The sequence below is a fragment of the Quercus suber genome, unplaced genomic scaffold (assembly GCF_002906115.3).
Source record: "Quercus suber isolate HL8 unplaced genomic scaffold, Cork oak 2.0 scaffold_344, whole genome shotgun sequence".
NCBI lineage: Eukaryota > Viridiplantae > Streptophyta > Magnoliopsida > Fagales > Fagaceae > Quercus > Quercus suber.
Window position 1 is genome coordinate 739,878 of NW_027069796.1, and position 21,710 is coordinate 761,587.

The 21,710-nt window shown below is 38.9% G+C and overlaps 1 protein-coding gene across 3 annotated transcripts in view; it reads left to right on the forward strand.

Moving 5' to 3' along the window:
- Positions 1-21,710, forward strand: part of LOC112011596 (DENN domain and WD repeat-containing protein SCD1) — a 53,673-nt gene that overhangs the window by 13,810 nt on the left and 18,153 nt on the right. For all 3 annotated transcript variants that reach the window (XM_065759858.1, XM_065759857.1, XM_065759856.1), the window contains exons 8-18: positions 1,718-1,938; positions 3,099-3,153; positions 3,264-3,347; positions 3,602-3,806; positions 3,927-4,056; positions 4,172-4,235; positions 4,339-4,383; positions 11,348-11,423; positions 11,545-11,618; positions 11,731-11,781; positions 12,216-12,373. In XM_065759858.1, the coding sequence (XP_065615930.1) occupies positions 1,718-1,938; positions 3,099-3,153; positions 3,264-3,347; positions 3,602-3,806; positions 3,927-4,056; positions 4,172-4,235; positions 4,339-4,383; positions 11,348-11,423; positions 11,545-11,618; positions 11,731-11,781; positions 12,216-12,373 (1,163 nt within the window). The remainder of the gene's footprint in view (positions 1-1,717; positions 1,939-3,098; positions 3,154-3,263; positions 3,348-3,601; positions 3,807-3,926; positions 4,057-4,171; positions 4,236-4,338; positions 4,384-11,347; positions 11,424-11,544; positions 11,619-11,730; positions 11,782-12,215; positions 12,374-21,710) is intronic.

Sequence of the window (21,710 nt, forward strand, 5' to 3'; positions counted from 1 at the left end):
GATTCTCTACCTATGTTTCTTAGCTTTCTCCTTTGTAATTAATATCTTTTCTCTCTATTTTTTTATCTTCGTTCTCTGTACTCTTTTATCTCTGCCTCATGTCTTTCTGCATGAGGTAATGTTCTTGAATATACATCTTTTTTACTTATCAAAAAAAAAAAAAAAATTTTTTTTTGAAGCGTTTTGTATTTCATTACTTCAATCTCTGCCCTTGGTTCTCTAGTTTTGTTGGTGGAGAGTGTTATTATTTTTTCAATCCATTCTCTAGATAGATGAGGGTCACTGACAAGTGTCTTTCTATATCCTTCAGCCTCTTTTTTGGCAATGATATGCCCTGACATATGCTTTCAGACTTTAGTTTGTTAATCCATGTTTTTTATTTTCAAACTAGCCGTTGTGCATGCAAATGTGTGTGCAAAATGATAAATAAAAAAAGAAAAACACACACACATATATAAGATAATAACATTATAAAATAAAATAGAGAAGGGAAAAAAATTTTAAATGGAGAGAGGCTTGGGGGGGGGGGGGTTGAGTTGGTCTAAATGGTATTGTGCTCTTGTTTTAAGTAAAATAAAATAGAGAAGGGAAAAAAATTTTAAATGGAGAGAGGCTTGGGGGGGGGGGGGTTGAGTTGGTCTAAATGGTATTGTGCTCTTGTTTTAAGAACCTTTACCTATTTCAGTTTCTGCTTTGGTGTTTTCTATTTCGGTTTCCTTTTTGGGTTTACATGCAGTTTTGGTCTTGCATGAGGGGGACAGTTGTTACTGTCTTTTTATGTGTTTTATATACTCCTCCTATGCCATTTTGTTGGTCCGTTATAGGGATTCCCACTTCTCAAGGAAGCACACATTTCAACGTATGAATTACCACAAACTAGCTCTCATAAGTTATCTATACTACCCGTTTTGGTATAACATTTCAAAATTTCCTCTAAGCAGTTGTTTAAGAAATTGATGACGGAAGCATGAAGACAATTTTATTTTAATCTAGTTTTGTCTAATCTTAGAAGTCAATTGTGTTTTTACTATTGGTCCATTGAATGTTATTCTAGGTCTTGCCAAGAGCATTGTAACTCACCTGGCACGTCTTGGTGTTTCCAAATGAGATGTCTAGGGTTCAAATCCGTCCTTCCCTAACTATTGAATTATCGAAATGAATGTTATTCTAGGTCTTATTATCTAATTAGGTTAATAGTTTTTATTATTATTTAATTTCATAAAGTCAAGTGCTAGTTTTTTGTAATTCAAAAATTGGTCTTTGACCCAAGCAATTAGGATTAGAGTTTTGTTCTAGTAGCCTATATAAGTGTGCCATTGTACTCCAATGGAAACAAGTTTGCTTGATTAATAAAATTTTCTATTGAAAATTTTCTAATGGATTGGTGCCAATTCAAAGTACAAGTATGTTTTAGCACATTTTCAGCAAAAAGTTTTCAATAAAAAGCTAAATAAGTTATTCCCAAACGGACACTATATTACTAACTCGTGTCTGATAGATTAAATTTTTGGGACTGGTGGTTTATAGTATTGCCTAGGATAGCTTTCGCTATTGTTAGTGAGGCATTGCTAGACAACATAATATGTGAGTTCTTGCTTAATATTTTTCTTATTAGAATATTTGTTTCTTCATTACTATGAATGAAGATATTATCTATTGCTGCTCATGGTCTTTTGTTGGTTGCACTTGACATACTGTTATATGTTTCCCTTTATAGGTGGTTGTGGTAGACCTTGAGTATAATCGTATTACTACAACAGAGGACATTCCCCCTATTCCAGAGCCAGAATTAAGCTCTTTGCGTGGTGAAATCATGAGGTTGTTGTATCCCAATGTTGTGGGTATAGATCAGATGAAGGCTGATTTTTGCAATTTATCTGAGCAATTAACTATTTGGGGCAACAAGCCTTGGGGAGAGGATCATGACCTTCAACTTAGGTGATACTTGGAAGTCACGTGAAATATTTATGAAGTACTCTTGCTTTCCTAGAGCCAATTCAGTTTACTGCATTTAAATAAACATACTGTTTTGGATGGCTTTTGCATTCCTGTCTTTAGAAAATTATGATATGTGGTACGCTTCAATTCTAGAGGGTGCTTTCTGTCCTAGTTTTCAACGGAACAATTCTGCTCTATTATAAATGGCCTTTTGGTATTAAGGTCATGATTTAAAGCTTTTCATGCTTATTTATTCAGCAGAGAAAGGGAGATTGTGTAACAATTACCTTAATAAAGTCACCATATTCCTGTTTTGGATCTATGCCTACCACCGAAATTCTAGCTTGATGGTTGTTCTTGAAGCCTAACTCTAGTTTAGGAGACTGTCAAGTTACTCATTTCTATTCCTGGTTTAACTCTTAATTCTTCCAACACTATTTTGTGGTCGAAGTGGTAAATTTCTTGACAATTCTACTGTGTGAGCAAGTAGAGAATATGTATTTTCTAATATTAAACTATCAATCTTATGTACACATGCAGCTATGTTGCATAAGGCTAAACCTCAACATTTGCATTTTTAAGATATGATCTTTATGAAAATTGGATTGTTGCTTGTTTTTATATATTGGATCCATTGCTTTATAGGCTAAGTGATCATTAGCAGATGATATGGGTACTCCGCAGTTAGCATTAATTTCTTGGATATTATATTAAGTGTATGCTTTATTGATTCTTGACTCAGTCCCCAATCTCAAACACTTGTCTGTTCTCACTTGTGAGTCAACGTTTTTCCTTATGTACTTGTCTACTTATTAAAAGAATTATTAGATTTTTCTTTTTTGATATTCCTATTTGAGTATGAGTGGATCTTCTAGGCAACTTACATGTGCGCTCTAGATATTCTGAATCTAAAAACCGATCCATAGTGTGAGTTCTAAAGCAATGCCTTTTGTGTTTGAATTTTACATTATAAAACTCTCTCTAAGTAGTGTCTTTTTTAAGATCTATTATGCTTACTTTTCATTTTAACGTTACTAAGTATGCTTATCTTGTATGACCAGTGATGCTTTAATATGTCAATGTGAATTGCTTGATCATGTAAAAAACTGCATTACTACATGAAAAATCTGATTTTATATTCTGTGAATGTTTATGTGCAGGCTAATATTCCTAAAATTCTTTGCTTCACTTTTAAGTGGCTACCGCAATTTCATCGTATGAACTTTTATCTTATATCTTTTAATATGGATTTAGTTTTAATCATTCATAGTCATTTCCTTTTCTTTTTGTCTTTTTTTCTGGGGGGGTAAAATTATCTCTTTCAGGAAAATTCAGCAAATAATGGCTTCAACACTCAAGCATTTCTAAAGAAGCGCTCTCGGTCAACCAACCAACCACCTGAGCCCATGGTGATGTTATGTCATTCCACTCATCTTTATATTCCATTTTCCAATTCATTGCTTCTTTTTTTTTTTCTTTTTTTTCTTTTTTTTTTTTGTTAATTATGAATGATGTTAAAAATTACTACTGTTATCATCATCATCATTATTTTTGGACTTTGTATAAATGATGTGAATTTTCTCTTTTGATTTTAAATTATTCCTCATTCCACTTTAAAATTTAGTGCCCTTGACTGTACTTATCTCTTTGTTGGTTTTCACAGATAGCACAGTTTCTAGACTCACATGGTTTCTTGGATTATCTGGATAGAGGTCTGGGTTCTGGTGAAAATAATAATAACAATAACAATCTCCTTGACAAGTTACAAGATGCAATTGGAAGGGGTCAGAATCCTACTTCAATACTTCCCTCATCTTTGGTAGAGCCCGAGATTATAACAATATCAGATCCTGATGTAGGAATATCAGGTGTATTTGATGTTACTCTTTTTTGAGATTGCCAGTTATATACATCAATTATAAAAAGACAAAGATATTTCAAATTGGATATAGTAATATTTGTTTTTTTCATTTTCTTTGGTTCTCCAGGATCAGGTGCCAAATATACTTATGACAGGTTTCCTTCAAACATTAGAACAGAGGAGCAAGAGGAAAAGAGGAGGCAGATTCTTGCAGCAGCAAGTGGAGCTTTTGATTTCTCTGGAAAGCATACCCCTAGGTATATATTTATTTGTGACAACTTTAAAATATTCTGTTGGTTCCAGTGTTGTATACTTATTGTCATGCCTGTCAGAGTGTTAGTGCACCCCTCATTTTGTCTTTCTTTTTATCAGTTCACCTTCTATGCTAGCGGGTAAGGATTCCAAAGCAGGAAGTCTCAGTCCAATGGAGAGGGCTGTAAGTTCTTTACACCATCACCAAGATGCCTTGAGTGTTTTTTCTGTTTGAACTTTTGAATTGTCTTGAACTAAACTGACACTTTATTTATTTATTTATTCAGGCAGAAAGGGAACGCATGGTTTTGGACATAAAAGTTAAGCTGCAGGTGAGATCTTTATATCATTTTATTTTGTCGACTTTGTTATGTTTCTCTATATAGTTTGACAAATCCACATTTTCAGTAGCATTTATATTGGAGATTTTCCATGGATGGCTTACCCAGACTTGAGTTAATTTCATCTGTCACTGGTTCTTTGAATTCACTGTGCGTATTGATTGATAAACAGCAGCAATTGTTGGTTGATGCTCAGAATTAAACATATTTTTATCCCATAAGCTTTTAATCTCGAACTTGCCCTGTTATCTTATTTCTGAACTTGACACTTACTGTTTAAAATGTTCATATGCTGGGCTTTGAAAGTTTACCTGTCTCGGTCATAATGATATTGCTTATTTTCACCAGTGTAAATGAGATTTTACATTTAGCTTTGAGCTGCTATTTGTTCTATTTGTTAAATTTATAATGAGGATTTAATATCATGCATGTTTAGATATCTAATAATGGGGGAGCATTGACTAGCTAATGATGCTTAACTCTTGAAGCAAGATGAATATAAGTTGGATCATGCTATCCCTCCCACTATCATTTTGTTTTGATCACTACCACTCATGCAGTCCCAGGTCCCATCCTTTATCTCCCTTGCACTGGCCCCACTCCCCACTGCCTCATGCTCATAATATCGAACCATTGGTGCTGATCATATCTTATCCCTTTTTTTTTCAATTAAAATTTTTTTTTTTGAAGACTCCGCTGCTGCACATTCGTCTGGGGGCCTTGCCACCTTGATGGTGTGGGTGGGTCATTTGAATCACCATCCACATGTCAAACCCCAAAAACCACTGGCCGTGACCCATGGCAAACCCTAGCAGGCATCAATGTCTCATGTTTCCAAACCTGGACCTAAACTTCACAAGCCCACATCCTCAAATTTACAGAACAAAATCTCCACTCCACAACATACGTCATGAAACCCACCGTCATTTTTTATTTTATGAGTAACAAAAGTTTGTTAATAAAAAAAGAGAATACCAAGGTACACGGTGTACTTGAGTAGCAGTACATCAATGTCTCAAATTACAATGCTCTAACATATCAAATAAATTAGAACAAGGAAGAGAGTTAGAAGCAGTATTCCAGTCCAGAAAAGGGTGAAGAAGAGATTTAATCTTGAGTATAGACAATTCATTTCCCTCAAAGCATCTCACATTTTGTTCCCACCAAAGACACCACAGGACAATGCGGCACAACACTCTAGAAAACTATATTTCGATGTTTGCCCAAAGGACCTTGCAAAGCTGAGAATAAATCAGTGACACTCTGTGGCATAACCCATAGAAGATCAAACAAATTCCACACCATTGTCCATAACTCAAAAGCTACGGGATAATGAAGAAGAAGATGATCCACTAACTCCCCACTTCTTTTGCACATACAACACCAATCCACAACATTAACACCTTTATTCCATAAGTTGCAATGGTTAAAATCTTTCCTAAGGTTGTAGTCCAAGAAAAGAAAACTACCATAGGAGGAATCTTTGAACACCACACAGGATTCCATTGAAAAAGAATGCCAGGAGTCAAGGAAAGGGAGAAATAGTACTCATGCACCTTAAAACCCTTAGTCTGACTTCCAACAAAGTTTGTCACGTCCCTCACTCGTATGGACATAGAATATATTAGGTCCATAAAGATAGTCAAAGGTTCCAACTCCCAATCTAGGATTGCTCTAGAAAAAAGAATATCCCAATGCTGCATCTGGTTAGGAAAATGCATGACTTCTGCTATAGAAGACTCCTTATTACCTAGAAAGCACGGACACGGCGCCAAAGGCGCCGCACCCTTGTCGGACGCGGCCCGACGCAGCGATGCGCGTCGGACGCCGCTGACCGTGCGTCCGTGCCGCGTCGGGCCACGTGGCGAAGCCGACTCGCTCTGACGCGGCTCAACTCGGGCCGATTCGGGCTGTTTCAGCCGTATCGGCCGAAACCGGTTCAAGCCGAAACTCATCTCTCTTCTCTGTGCTCTCCCTCTCTGCGAGTTTGCGGTGTGCTTGGACTGGTTTAAGAAAACAAAAGAAAGGTTAAAAGAAGAAAAGGTATGAACTGGGAAGGGGACAGAGAGGAGAGGCGGAGATGGTTGGGTAAGAAAGAGTGAAAGACTAACGGGAAGTAGAAGAAAAAATACGCAGAAGGAAAAGGCTGAGTCTGACTTGGTATAAAGATTTTTTTTTAAAAGCTGTGGTATAAAAGCCTTGGGGAAATAAAATAATAAATAAATAAAAGATAAGGTTGATACTCTGATGAGACCAAAAGCCTTGGGGAAATAAAATAAAAAATAAATAAAAGGTAAAGTTGATATTTTGATGAGACTAGATGTGTTATTGACTTGTTGTGGCAGGTGAATGGAGAGAATAATAGAAAAAAAGATTAATCTTGTGGGTTTTATTTAATTTAGGATCATCATATTTTAATTATTATCTATTATTACTCTTAAATTTGGGATATGTGTATATAATGTAAAAAAGTATGCTTAGTAATATATTAAAAATATAAATAAAAATATTTTTAATAATTTTTTAATCGTCGAGTCCCGTCGCACCCGCACCCACTTTTTTCAAAAATCGCCGAGTCCCGCACCCGCACCCGCACCCGAGTCCCAAAACGCACCCGTGCTTCCTAGCTTATTACAACTAATGCTATAGGGTTAGTTTGGATTGAGGGGGAGTAGTATAGTAGAGTTGGCCGGAAATTGGTGCCTCCCTTAAACTAACCAATAAAGTTCCAGGAAGGTTTCTTGAAGGGTACAATCACCACACTGCAAATCATGCCAAAATTTTACTCTATTACCAACCCCCTACATCAAATTGGATGAATTTAGAGAAAGTTGGCCAACCTTGTCTTGTGGTTCTCTAAAGACTTAACACCATTGGGTTCCAACACCTCTTTTGTACACCAGCCATCTTTGTACACTAGCCATATGGACAAATAACCCAAAACTGCCGTTGAAACCCACTATAATTTCATTTAAAGCAAGTATGCAACAACTTCAAAACACCACTAAATACACACCCACACTACCAATCATAGCCAATTGCCACCGTGCTGCAATGAATCCTCACAAGAACTCACCAGTTAGCCACAATCAAATCCCATCAGTGCACCACCACCTTGATGGTCTGCCCATTGGAATATATGTAATATGTTCAATTGAGAGAGGGAGAGAGAGAGAGCAGGGGTGGCAGCAGTTCAAAAGATAAGGGGATTAAGGTTTTACTATTATGCATATACATAGTTTTAATACGTATTTTATTATGTTTATAAAAATTTAAAAACATAGAGGGTGGTGCAATTTAGAAGGGACGAAGACCTTTCGTTTTGAGAATATGTGGCTTTAGGTGGAAGGTTTTGTGGGTAAGGTGGAAGATTGGTGGGATTCTTATCAATTCCAAGGTACACCTAGCTACAGAATGGCTATGAAATTAAAAGCCTTGAAGGCAGACTTGAAGAAGTGGAACGAATTGGAGTTTGGAAATGTGGCTGTAAAAAAAAAAAAATACAACTTTGGAGTGATTTGAATGCTTTGGATGCAAAAGAGGAAGCAATAGTTTTATTAGAAGAGGAGAAGATAGAGAAGGCAAGGCTTCAAACAGAATTTAAAAAATCAGCCTTTTGGAAAAGATTAGTTGGAGGCAAAAATCAAGAATGCTCTACTTGAAGGAGGGGGACAGCAACACAAAGTTCTTTCATCAGATGGCTAACTCACATAGAAGGAACAATGCAATTACTAATCTCAAGGTTGATGAGGTCCTGACTTCTGATCAAAAAAGTATGGAGGATTGTATTATTCAGTTTTAAAAAAATTTATTTATGGAACATAGAGTCTATTGCCCACATCCGGATGTGTTGAATTTTCCTAAAATCTCTGATGACAAGGCTGGCTGGTTGGTGAGGCCTTTTGATGAAGTAGAAGTTTTTGGGTCGTTAAAGATTTTGAGGGGATAAGGCTCCTAGCCCAGATGGTTTCCCTATGGCATTTCTCCAAACTTGCTGGGATGTTATCAAAACAGATCTCATGGAGATTTTTCAGGTTTATTTTTTTATTTTTTTTGATAAGTAATAAAGATATATATTCAAGAACACTACCTCATGCAGAAAGACATAAGGCAGAGATAAAAGAGTACAGAGAGCAAAGATAAAAAAGAAAAGAAATAAAAGATACTAATCACAAAGGAGAGAGCTAAGAAACATAGGTAGAGAATCATCACTAGAGGTGAGTCCCAAGCCTTAGACCATTCAAAAAGGGTGCTACAGAACGAAGCTAAAAGTTGGTTGTCGGAACTTTCTATGTCCTCAAACATCCTCCAATTTCGCTTCCTCCAAAGACACCACATTAAGCAGAGTGGAGCTAAATTCCAAATACTAGACGAATGCTTTCCAAGCCAATTCCACGGGGGGGGGGTGGGTGGTTTACAACATTATCGCTTAAGTATTGGCTAATAGGTTGAAATAGGTGATTGAGGATGTTATTTTGGATTCTCAGAATGCCTTCATTAAGAATAGGCAGATTCTAGATTCGTGTCTCATTGCAAATGAGTGTTTGGATAGTAGGCTGAGATTAGGAGTTCCAGGGGTGTTGTGCAAGTTGGATGTAGAGAAGGCTTATGATCATGTGAATTGGGATTTCCTAATGTATATACTTGAGCGGTTTGGTTTCCCAAAAAAATGGAGAACATGGATTTTTTACTGTATTTCCACGGTTAAATTCTCAGTTTTGATTAATGGAGCTCCATGTGGTTTTTTTGAGAATTATAGAGGCTTACGACAAGGTGACCCTTTGTCTTTATTGTTATTTGTTGTTGTTATGGAGGCAATTAGCAAAATGATGGATAAGGCAGTGACGGAAGGTTGATTTTCTGGATTTAGTGTGGGAACCTTCCATAGGTTATCACTTACAGGTAACTCATCTTCTCTTTGTAGATGATACATTGGTTTTTTGCAATGCTAATATCGACCAGATGTTGTTTTTGCGCTTGATTTTGTCATGGTTTGAGATTGTGTCGGGGTTGAAAATTAATTTGGATAAGTTTGAAGTAGTTCCTGTGGGAGTGGTTCCAAATGTTGGGATGCTAGTAGATGCGTTGGGTTGTAAGCAGGGCTCACTTCCTATGAAATATTTAGGCCTTCCATTGGGTGCAAAATGGAAAGATAGAGCAGTTTGGAATCCCATCATTGAGAAGGTGGAAAGGAGGTTAGCGGGGTGGAAAAGATTGTATCTATCCAAAGGGGGGAGACTTACTCTCATAAAAAGTACTTTATCCAATTTACCTACTTAGCTCCTCTCCCTTTACCCAATTCTGGTAGATATAGCATACTGTATAGAACAACTTCAATGAAATTTTCTTTGGGGTGGTCTGGGAGATGATTCTAAATGTCACTTGGTGAATTGGTCTAAGGTATGCTCTCCTATCCAGTCTGGGGGTCTATCAATTCAAAATTTGAGATACTTTAATGAAGTGCTATTGGGAAAATGGTTGTGGAGATTTGGGTATGAGAGAGAAGCATTATGAAGAAGGGTTATAAGGGTTGAATATGGAGTTGAGGGGGGAGATTGGTGCTCTAATTCTGTTCCAAGCTCCTATGGGGTGAGTTTATGGAAAACTATTAGTAGTGGTTGGTCTACTTTTTCTCCTACATTCAGTTTCAGATTGGAGATGGGACTCGAGTGAAATTTTGGCATGATGTCTGGTGTGGGGATAATCCTTTGAGTATGTGTTTTCTAGATTTATTCAGAATTAGTAATGATAAGGAGGCTTATGTGGTTGATGTCATGTAGTTTCCTAACGGGGTTCTTTTTTTAGGCTTGGAATTCTTGCGAAAAATTCATGAGAGGGAATCAGATTCTTTGTTTGTTTTTTGGGATGTTATATATGGAGTCTCTTTGAGTGTTATTGGTGAGAATAAAATGTGTTGGACACCTGCTAAGAGCAAGGGATTTGAGATAAGCAGTTATTATCAGGCTTTGTTGGGTGTATGTACTCAGTCCTTCCCTTGGAGAAGTATTTGGAAGCAAAAGGTTCCTTCCAGAGTCGCGTTTTTTGTTTTGACTGTAGCTTTGGGAACTATCTTGACTATTTATAATTTACGTAAGAAGAAGTTGTTAATTCTAGATTGGTGTTATATGTGCAAAGGTAATGGAGAATCGGTAGATCATCTTTTACTACATTGTCCTATTGTTTATGAGTTGTGGTCTATGGTGTTCACCTTGTTTGGTATCTATTGGGTGATGCCAAAGACTGTGGTTGAGCTCCTTGCATTTTGGCAAGGAAATTTTGGTCATTATCGTAATGGTATTATTTGGATGGTTGTCCCTCATTGTTTGATGTGGTGCATTTGGCGGGAGAGAAACAACTTGTGTTTTGAAGATTCTGAAAGGACTATAGCTGGTTTAAAACTTTTCTTCTTTAAAACTCTATCGGATTGGATGTCTATCATAGGAAGTCATTCTATTTTTTTGGTCTATGATTTGATGGATGCTTTTAATTTATGTATTTGATTACAAATTGCTGTCCCTACTCCTTACAACCATATAATAAATGGATAGGTTTTAAGGAAATGAACTTCCTCTGATTTTTTTGAGATGATATCCCGCTTCATGATTCCCTCCCCTCTTCCCCTTTTCAAATAATTTTTCTGGTAAACAAGCAGGACCTTTGAAAATTTTTTTTCCCATTTTTTCTTTGCTTTTCTGTATGAATGTGTGTGCGCCCATGTGTTACAAGTGATCTAAGTGAAACCAATTGAATACATGGGTCTGAAAGAAATGTGACTAACTACATTGCTAATGTGTAGTATTTATACTGCTAGTCTAGTTCGTCTACATGGGCATAAAATGCATATTAATTCCTTTCTATTTAAGTTAAATGATATATTTTGGTGGAATTTTAGCTATTGTTGTTTTCATTGTCCTTCACACTTCTTGTTTTAAGTATTTTGGTTTTCTTTAAATAGGGTTTGTGGCTTCGTCTTCTGAAATTGGGAGCAACTGAAGATCCTCTTGCATCTTTTGAATATGGCACAATTCTTGGTATGCATCTAGTAGAGTTCTACTCTCTCATTGACATTTTTAGGAAAAAATTTACTTCTATCACTCACTAATTCAATCTGCTTTCATCCCTTGACAATGTCTATTTGTTGGCTTTTTGTAGCTTTGATTGAATCTGATGCAGAGGGAATTGGCGGTAGCGGGTTTGTTGAATGTATTAGGGAGCATATACATTCAGTATGTAGCTTTAAAATGCATTGTTATTATTATTGCTATTTCAATTACCATTGCCACTACTATTACTATTTTGCAGCATAAGCTAACCTATGCACTGGATTTATGCTTTCAGGGGTGGAATTGTCAGCTGACTGAGGAACAGTTTATTGCAGTGAAAGAATTGGTATGTACGCAAGCAAGCATCATTGGTTATAAATTTTAAGAGTTAGAAAGCTCCATATTGCATTGATTTACTTTATGCTTTTATGATGATGTTTCATCATTTAATTTTTTCAATTAGTTTTATGATATCCTCTCAATTATGATTATATCAAGGTTTCAGAGTACAAGCAATCAAATTCCTCCAATTTTTTTTTTCTTTCATTTAATTTTTGATAATTTGTTTAGTTTTGAAAAGGTAAATTACACTAATAAAAAAAACTTATGTAAAGGTAAATTATCCAGTTGCATCCCCAAATATACATTATGCTTTTGCACCAGTTTTCTCTCTCTCTCTTGTTTTCCTTTACTTCTAGTTTCCTTAATACACTTTACATGGAATCTAAATGTTTGTGATAGTCAAATTTTTTCCTAAATTTAATTAATATGTTAATTCAGCTCAAAACGGCAATCAGTCGTGCTACATCTCGAAATGATGTGATGACCATTAGAGATGCCCTTGAAGTCTCTGCGGAAATGTATAAGAAAGATGCTAATAATGTTTCAGATTATATCCAACGCCACCTTATATCTCTGTCAATCTGGGAGGAGTTACGGTAAGTGTCGCAGACCATATTTTTAGAGTAATTTATTCATCATACTTCCCACCTTTTTTGCCTGTTCACAAGTAGGACTTTGACATACTAACAATAGCGATGCTATTTGCAAAATCTTATCCACACGGTGTGCAATTTAATTGGATGTTCGAATTTACTTTTTTCCCCATGTAATATTTTAAAAATAAAATGGAGATGAAATATTGTGCAAATAGCACTGCAAATCAATGAAAATTACAACCACCCAGAAACTCAAGCAAATTAGAGAATGAATGAGCACTTATAGCAGCCATCCAATCATAATATTAAGAAATTTTGATGATGCGGATCGAATATATAAAAATAAACAAAGTATATAATAAGTTTGAAGCCTGAGAATGTAGTCTGTTACTGATTAACCAATGTAGTGGAAATTCCTGTTCAGCCTAATTTTTTTTTTTTTTTTTTTTTTTGGGGGTAAGTAATAAAGTATTATTGATACCAAAAATGGGTCACCCAAGTATACAGGGATTATACAATTAATCACATAAATTACATAAATCTATTAAGTCAGCAACAGAAAATAAAGAGTGACTCCATCTAGCTGACAACCAATCCAATAGGGTTCTAAAAAGGAATAACTTTTTTTTTTTTTTTTGATAGGTAAGAAAAAATATATAAAAAACTGCTAGATGCAAAAAGCACCAGCAGGGCAAATTACAAAAAGGAAGAAAAAGCATAGACAAAAAAACTTAAATTACAAAGAAAGAGAGCTAAGGAAAAGAGGAAGAGAGTCACTAGATGTGAGTCCCCAAGCCCTAGCCCAATCAAACAGAGAACCAGAAAAGAAAGCATGCATTTGGTCTTCAGATCTATCCAAATCCTCAAATGTCCGTCGATTGCGTTCCTTCCAAATACACCACATCAAACACAATGGAACTAAGTTCCAAATGTAAGATGAATGCTTCCCCAACCAATTCCACCAACTAAACAGAAAATCTGACACCGTAAATGAGGAAACCCATGAAATCCCAAAAATCTTAAAGACAAAGCACCACAGCCGATAAGCCTTTCCACAATGTAACAACAAATGATCCACTGTCTCACCATAGCAACGACACATAATACACCAGTCAACAAAATCAAAGCCTCTAAGCCGCAAGTTATCACCCGTGAGGATCCTATCCTATGCGGCTGTCCAAACAAAGAAAGAAACGCGCCGGGGAGCCTTAACTTTTCAAATGCCTTTCCAAGGAAAAATAACAGAAGAAGGGCCATGTAACTTATGATAATATGAACGGATAGTAAAATCCCCGTTTTTGGTCAACTTCCATCTCAACCGATCACCAACAGTCCCTGAAGGTAAATTGGCTGCCAAGAATCGGAAGAAATCAACCACCACAGCAGCCTCCCAATCATTAGGACCTCGATTAAAACGAACATTCCAAGTTCTCCCATCCCCTGCTCCTTGACTTATCAAAGATGATTCTACTGAAGTCTCTCTGTTTGCAGCAAAATTGTATAAGACTGGGAAAGCCAATTGGAGAGAAAGATCTCCGCACCACCTGTCTGTCCAAAATTTCACTCTATCCCCACCCCAACCTTATACTGGACATATTTGCTGAAAACTTCCCAACCCTTCCGGATACTTCTCCACAAACCACAACCATGAGTTCCCCTACCCAACTTAGAAGTCCACCCCCCCATTCTTCCCCAAATTTCGAAGCTATCACCCTCCTCCAAAGCCTATTCTCCTCAATCCCAAAACGCCAAAGCCACTTACCTAGCAAGGCTTTATTGAAGGTAGTCAATTTCCTAATACCCAAGCCACCATTAGCAATAGGTAAGCACACTTTATCCCATCCCACTAAATGATTCTTAGGGTCTCCCCACAAGAAATCCCTTTGGAGCTTCTCAATTTTGTTTGCCACATGTGTAGGGATGGTGAAAAGAGATAAAAAATATGTGGGAAGGCTGGATAGTGTGCTTTTAAGCAAAGTCATCCTACCTCCTTTCGACAAATACAACTTCTTCCACCCAGCTAGCTTCCGTTCGATTTTTTCCAAAACAGGGTTCCAAATAGAGGGGGACTTATGGGACGCCCCCAACGGCATACCAAGATAAGTCATTGGCAAAGCCCCAATCCTACAACCCAATATCTCTGCCAAAGCATGCAAATTAATAACCTCCCCTATAGGAACTATTTCGCTTTTAGCTACATTAACCTTTAAGCCAGTCACAGCCTGAAAACAAAGTAACAGCAATCGAACATGAAGGACTTGCTCCATCTCTGCATCACAAAACAAAATAGTATCATCCGCAAATAGCAAATGAGAAACACTTTCCCCTCTGCCCCTTCTACCGTCCGCCCTAAAACCACTAAGTAAACCTGCCCCCTCCATTCTCTTCACCATCCTACTAAACACCTCCATCAAAACTAAAAATAATAAGGGAGACAACGGATCCCCTTGTCTCAAACCTCTGGAGCTACCAAAGAAATCTGCTGGGGTCCCATTAACCAACACAGAAAACTGCACTGTAGAGATACAGGTTCGAATCCAGCTACACCATCTCCCCAAAACCCATTTTCTTCAACAACTTCAGAAGTGCCTCCCAATTCACATTGTCATAGGCTTTCTCAATATCTAACTTACAAATAACTCCCGGAATCTTACTCTTCATTCTGCTATCAACACACTCATTGGCAATGAGAATTGAATCAAGGATTTGTCTACCTCCTACAAAGCTATTCTGAGATTCAGATATCAGTTGATCTAAAACCACTTTCAGTCTATTTGCCAAAACCTTGGCCAAGATTTTATATAGACTCCCCACCAAACTAATAGGTCTGAAATCACGAATGTTGGAGGCCTCATTTTTCTTAGGAATCAACGCTATAAATGTAGCATTAAGAGATTTCTCAAACTTACAATGCTGATGGAATTCTTCAAAGACTGCCAAAACGTCTCTTTCAACTACCCTCCAACAATGATGGATAAAGGCCATAGAAAAGCCATCTGGACCTGGGGCTTTATCCCCTTCCAAATCTCTGACCACTGATAGAATCTCATCTTTCTCAAACCTCCTCTCCAACCAGCCCCTCTCCAACTCCCCTATTTGATCAAACTCCAAACCTTCCACAAAAGGTCTCCACTCCTCAGACTCTTGATACAGAGTTTTATAGAATTGAACAACCTGAGCAGCAACTTCTTCTCCGTCCTCATAAATCACCCCATCCACTTCTAAGAAACTAAGGTGGTTAAGCCTTCTATGAGAATTAGCCATCTTATGAAAGAACTTAGTATTATTATCTCCCTCTTTAATGCACAACATTCTCGATTTTTGTCTCCACGAGATCTCCTCTAGAGAAAGAAGATGCTCTACTTGCGATCTTGCTTCATTTCTCTCTTCTCTCTCCGTCTCAGTGAGACCAAGAACCCCTTCCTTAGCATCTAAAACCTCTAGAACCCCCAATAATTCTTTCTTCCTTCGCCCAACATTGCCAAACTCTTGACGATTCCACTGAATAATGTCATCTTTCAACGCTTTCAATTTTTTAGCAAACACATAACTGGGAGTGCCCAAAAAGGAATGGCGATTCCACCATGATTCAACCCTATCAACAAAGCCATCCGTCTTCAACCACATATTCTCAAACCGGAAAGGACTTTTCCCCCTAGCCATACCCCCTGCCTCCAAGAGAATTGGAAAATGATCAGAAACAGTTCGTGGAAAAATACGTTGGATCACATCCGGAAAGTGATGCTCCCATTCATGTGACACTAGAGCCCTATCAATCCTAGACATAGAAGGTTGGTCAGTGCCATTAGACCAAGTATAACGCCCTCCCTCCAACGGCAGATCTATCAAGTTTAAATCATCAATAAATTCAGAAAATTTTTCCATAGCCGGAGTAATCCTAGACCCTCCCCTCCGTTCACTAGGAAAGCGAACAACATTGAAATCTCCAAAACAACACCAAGGAACATTCCAAAATTGATGAATACCAACCAACTCATCCCACAAAGCACCTCTCAACCAATTATCATTTGGGCCATACACCCCTGAACATGCCCATATAAACCCGTCCGCCACACCTTTCCACTGAACCGACACCGAAAACAAGCCTACCAAAACTTCCAACTTTTCTACAACCCTCTTATCCCACATAATCAAGACCCCACCAGCTGTTTGATCGGCATCTAGAGCCACCCAATCCATATACGGACAGCCCCATATACTGCAAACCAGCTGTCTATCTAAGCCAGCCAGCTTAGTTTCCTGAAGGCAAACAATGTCGCACTTCCACTTACGTAACAGATTCCTCACTACCAAACGTTTCTGAGGATCATTCAAACCTCGAACATTCCAAGAAATCATCTTCAGCTTCATAAAGACTATTAAGACCCCACAACTGTCTCTACCTCACAACCAACCCAATATCTCCCATCATAGTTAACCGTTGAGATTAGGTTCCTCAACTCTCTTTTTCCTTTACCCGTGGAGGAAACTGTTTTTTGGTTGGCATTAGCTTTCTTTCGCTGTTGGTTAATAACTGTCATCTCCTTTTCTAGCTTTTGAAGGTAAGCAATACACAGCTTTTCATGTTGATTCGCGGAAAGCCCAATCACTTTGCAAAAGCCTGGGATTCTGTTTTTCACCCACCTAGAGACATCCAGCGTGTTTCCAACATTTAACACCTCAGAATCATTGTGCATTTCCATCGTCAAAGCTAGCCCCGGGGGGATAATAGTAAACAATGGGTTACAAATTGCCAAATTCTCCTCCTCACCCAACACCGCATCTGAGAGAGCCAATTCCTCCACCATCGAGACACCCATATTGGGCTGACCCATCTCACCAACATCTATCTGCCTGGTTCCCTCATTATCCGTCCCTTGAATCAGAAGCTCACTACTCACACTTCCAACTTTATCCACACAGTTGACCCCAAAAAATTCCAACTGAGCCGCTGCTGGTCCGTCGGAGTTAGACCCAGCAGTGAGAGTGCCCTTAGACTCCAACAGAGCCTCCGCAGGACCGTTGGAGCTGGTCCCAATCTCCAACCCAGCCATCGCGGGACTGTCAGGGTCAAACCCAGTCACCGTGAGACTGACAGAGCTCCTCGGAGGCACCAAAAAGTTCTCCATCTGAACCACCTCGGGTCCGTCGGAGTTAAACCCAGCAGAGATAAATCCCTCAAACTCCAAAGGAGCCGCCGCAAGACCATCGATGCTGGTCCCAATCACCAACCCATCCATCGCAGGACTGTCTGGGTCACTCCCAGTCACCGTGAGGCTGTGCGAACTCCTCGGAGGCACCGAGAAGCTCTTTCCGCCCATCTCGGCCAAAACCCAGTCCAGCTGTGACCTCACCGGGCCTCCAGCCACCTGCATCGGCAACCCAGAGCACTTCGGAGTCACTGGTGGGCATTCCCCACTCTTCTCGTAAATAACAGCTGAAGGTATAGGCTCCACAGGCTTATAAGAGCACTCCCCAGGCTCAAAGGTACTTGGGCTTAAAGTGATTGGGCCTGAATTAGACTTACTAAGAGTCAGTTGGGCTGCTAACTTGCTAGAGCCCACACCACCTGAAAAAGACTTACTAAAAGTCTGTTGGACTGCCAACTTGCTAGAGCCCACACCACCTGAATTAGACTTCAGTTGGGCTGCCAACTTGCTAGGGTCCACGCCCAACATACCCTCATCTAGATCCTTACTGGCCCGTGGTACCCCCCTAAAAATCTTTTCTCCCCTTTTATTTCTATCCCAGCAGACACGTCTCCTTCCTTTCACATCAATCTCCACGATAAGACTACTCCCAGTCCAGCAGGATCTCCTTAAAGCACTCCTTCCATTTCCAGCTTTAGAATTCAAACTGAAGCTTGGTGGGATACGTTTCCTATCTGCTGCCAGATTTTGCTCACCTAAACCTGACACCACATTAATGCACTGCTTCCTCCCAACCCCTCCTCCCATTGCCAACCTATCAGGCTTACCCACCGGAAATTCCCTCACCTTAGCATCTGAAAATCTCGGGTTCAGCTCCAAAAACCCCCTTGACAGATTCTTCTTCTCCACAAACTCCCCTTTAGTTAACTTTTTATCCTTCACCAAGGTTGTAAAGAGCTGTGACTGAGTCACAAACCTTGGCTGCACCTGGCCCTTCACGATATCAGCAAAAGACCGAGAAGGATGATGCCCCAACATTCTCCTCTGTGGCAAAGACACAAATTTGGCCTGACCTGAACCACCTAAAGCATATTGGTCAGGATCCAACATCTTCCTCAGTTCAAGCCCAAAGGCCTTCCAGCCAATTTGTGCTTTGCCACCCGGAATGATAACAGATCTTCTGTGCCCTCCCACTCTGAGTTCAGACACTAAAAGGAACTGACCAAAGGCATTAGAACCTCGCTGTAGAGTATATGCAGCGTCTCCTTCCCTAAGCGTAAAAAACTGTTTGGGATTGACTCCGACCACCGTGTGTTCTATGTTCTTCATCAACCATACAGCTGCATTCTTGCCCATGAATACTGACTTCATGAAGTGTTTGCCCCGTTCAAAAATACGTAAGGAGAAGAAATTTCCTCCTTCCTCAACCACCAACTGAAAGAACTTAAGTTCAATGAAAAAACTACGGACACCACCCATCTAACAGCCTATGTTCCAGATATAAAAACCCGGCAAGCAATTATATCAGAGTTATAAGTCGGCAAGCAACAGGATTTTTTCTTGCTCAAACTTTTTTGTTTAAAAAAAAAAAAAGGAATAACTTAAGATCAAGGATAGTTCTTATTGTATCTTCAAAACTCCCATTATTTCTTTCCCTCCAAAGACACCACACCAAACAATGGGGCACAACCATCCATATGTCACCATTTCTACGGCAACCAAATCAACCTTGCCAACAAGCTAACAACTCAATAACAGACCTTGGCATAACCCAACACACTCCAAACAAACCCACTACCATGGACCAAAAATCAGTGGCAATAGAGTGATGAAGTAACAATTGATTGACTGATTCCCCATCACATTGGCACGTATAATACCAATCTAAAATCCAAACCTTTTTCCTTAAATTATCAATCATCAAATTTTTTTCCCAAAGCTGTTGTTCATATAAAGAAAGCAACTCTAGGAGGGACTTTTGGTTCCTGAATGCTTTTCCAAGGGAATGACTGATCACTAGGACCAATCAAAAGACGATAGTAACCACGAACCTGAAATCCCTATTTCTTATTTGGCTTTCAATACATCCTATCCTCCCCATCCCTCCCCCCAAACTCCAATTCCCCATAGATAGCATCCGTGAAGTTTCAAGGACTCCAACTCCCAATCCTGCACTGCCCTCGTAAAATGCACTTCCCAATGAAGAACCCCATCGTTGAATCTCATAAGATCTGCCACACTTACCTCCTTCTCACTGCTAATCTGGAATAACTCAGGATAGCATACAGCCAAAGGGCTCTCCCCACACCATCGGTCCTGCCAAAACCTCACACAAGTCCAATCTCCTGTGTCATATTGAATATAACGCAATAGAGTAGGCCAACTGTGTCTAATAGATTTCCACAAACTCACCCCATAGTGCCAGTGACTGAATTACTACACCAGCCTCCCCATTCACAACCATGTATTGTCGCTATTACACGGCGCCAAAGCGCTTCTCTCTCAATACCAAATCGTCACAGCCATTTCCCTAGCTGAACTTCATTGAAACATCTCAAGTTCCTTATAGCCAAAACCCCAGACAGAAAAGTGGCACTAACCATAGACCATTTTACCAAATGAAATTTGGGCTCATCTCCCAAGCCACCCCATAAAAAATTCTCTGAAGCTATTTCATTCAATTTGCCACATCAGCAGGAATAGGAAATAAGGAGAGAAAATATGTAGGCAAGTTAGATAAAGTACTTTTAATTTAAGTGACTCTACCTCCCTTGGATAAATATAAGCTTTTCCATCCAGCCAGTCTCCTTTCCATTTTATCCAAAATTGGATTCCATATCGTCTTCTCCTTAAATTTAGCACCCAAAGGAATGGCCAAAAATTTAAATGGAAGCGACCTCTGCTTGCAGCCTAGGGCATCAACCAATATCTCTATGTTTGGAACCACTCCCACGGGCACCAATTCAGACTTACCTAAATTTACTTTCAAACCTGACGTCTTGAACCACCATACGAATTAACAACAGCTGATCAAGGTCAGCGCCATATAAAATCAGGGAATCATCCACAAATAGGAGATGAGACACCATCAAATTTCTTCCCACCGTGAAGCCTGTTAAACAGCCCTCATTAACAGCTCTGTCCAGCCTTCTACTTAGTATATCCATGACTAAAACAAATGACAATGGTGACAAAGGATCTCCTTACCTGAGGCCCCTAAAACTCTCAAAGAAACTACAAGGAGCCCCATTAATTCAGATAGAGAAACGAACTGTAGACAAATTAAAAAAAAAAAAAAAAATCCACCGCCTCCATTTTTCTGAAAAACCATAATGTTCTAACAAATGAATAAGAAAGCCCCAATATATATGATCATATGCCTTCTCTACATCCAGTTTACATAACACTCTGGCAATCTAGAGTTCACTCTATTGTCTAGGCATTCGTTAGCAATCTATACCAAATCCAAGATCTGCCCGCCCAAAACAAAAGCATCCCAAGATGCTGAAATAATATCACCAAGTAGCACCCTCAGTCGAAGTGCAAAAACTTTAGCAATGATTTTATAAACCCCTCCAATCAGACTGATAGGACGAAAATCCCTCACTTCCACAGCTTCAGCTTTTTTTGGAATAAGAGAAATGAAAGTTGCATTCAGACTTTTCTCGAACTGACCTTTATCAAAAAAAGTATTGGAAAACTGCCATAAGATCAGATTTGAGAACATCCCAGGAAGTCTGGAAAAATGCCATAGGAAAACTGTCTGGTCTCGAGGCCTGATCCCCATTAAATTCCTTAATTACGCCATGATCTTATGCTTCCTCAAAAGGTCTCTCCAACCACTCATCCTTTTCCCCGGTTAATTTGGGGAATTCCAATACATCAGGGTGAGGTCTATGAACCTGCTGCTCCAAAAATAATTCATATAGAAATTAGTAATATACTCAGCAATCAAATCCTGATCAGTCGACAACACCCCATCAACCATCAGATTCGCAATGCTATTATTTCTTCTATTAGAATTGGCCATGCTTTGGAAAATTTCCGTATTAGTGTCCCCCTCCCTCAAATAAAGTACCCTAGATTTTTATCTCCAACTTATCTCTTCCAACAAAGTGATCTTTTCAATTTCAGCATGAAGACTCTCCTTGTCAAACTTCTCCTGATAATGGTTGTCGTTCTGCTTA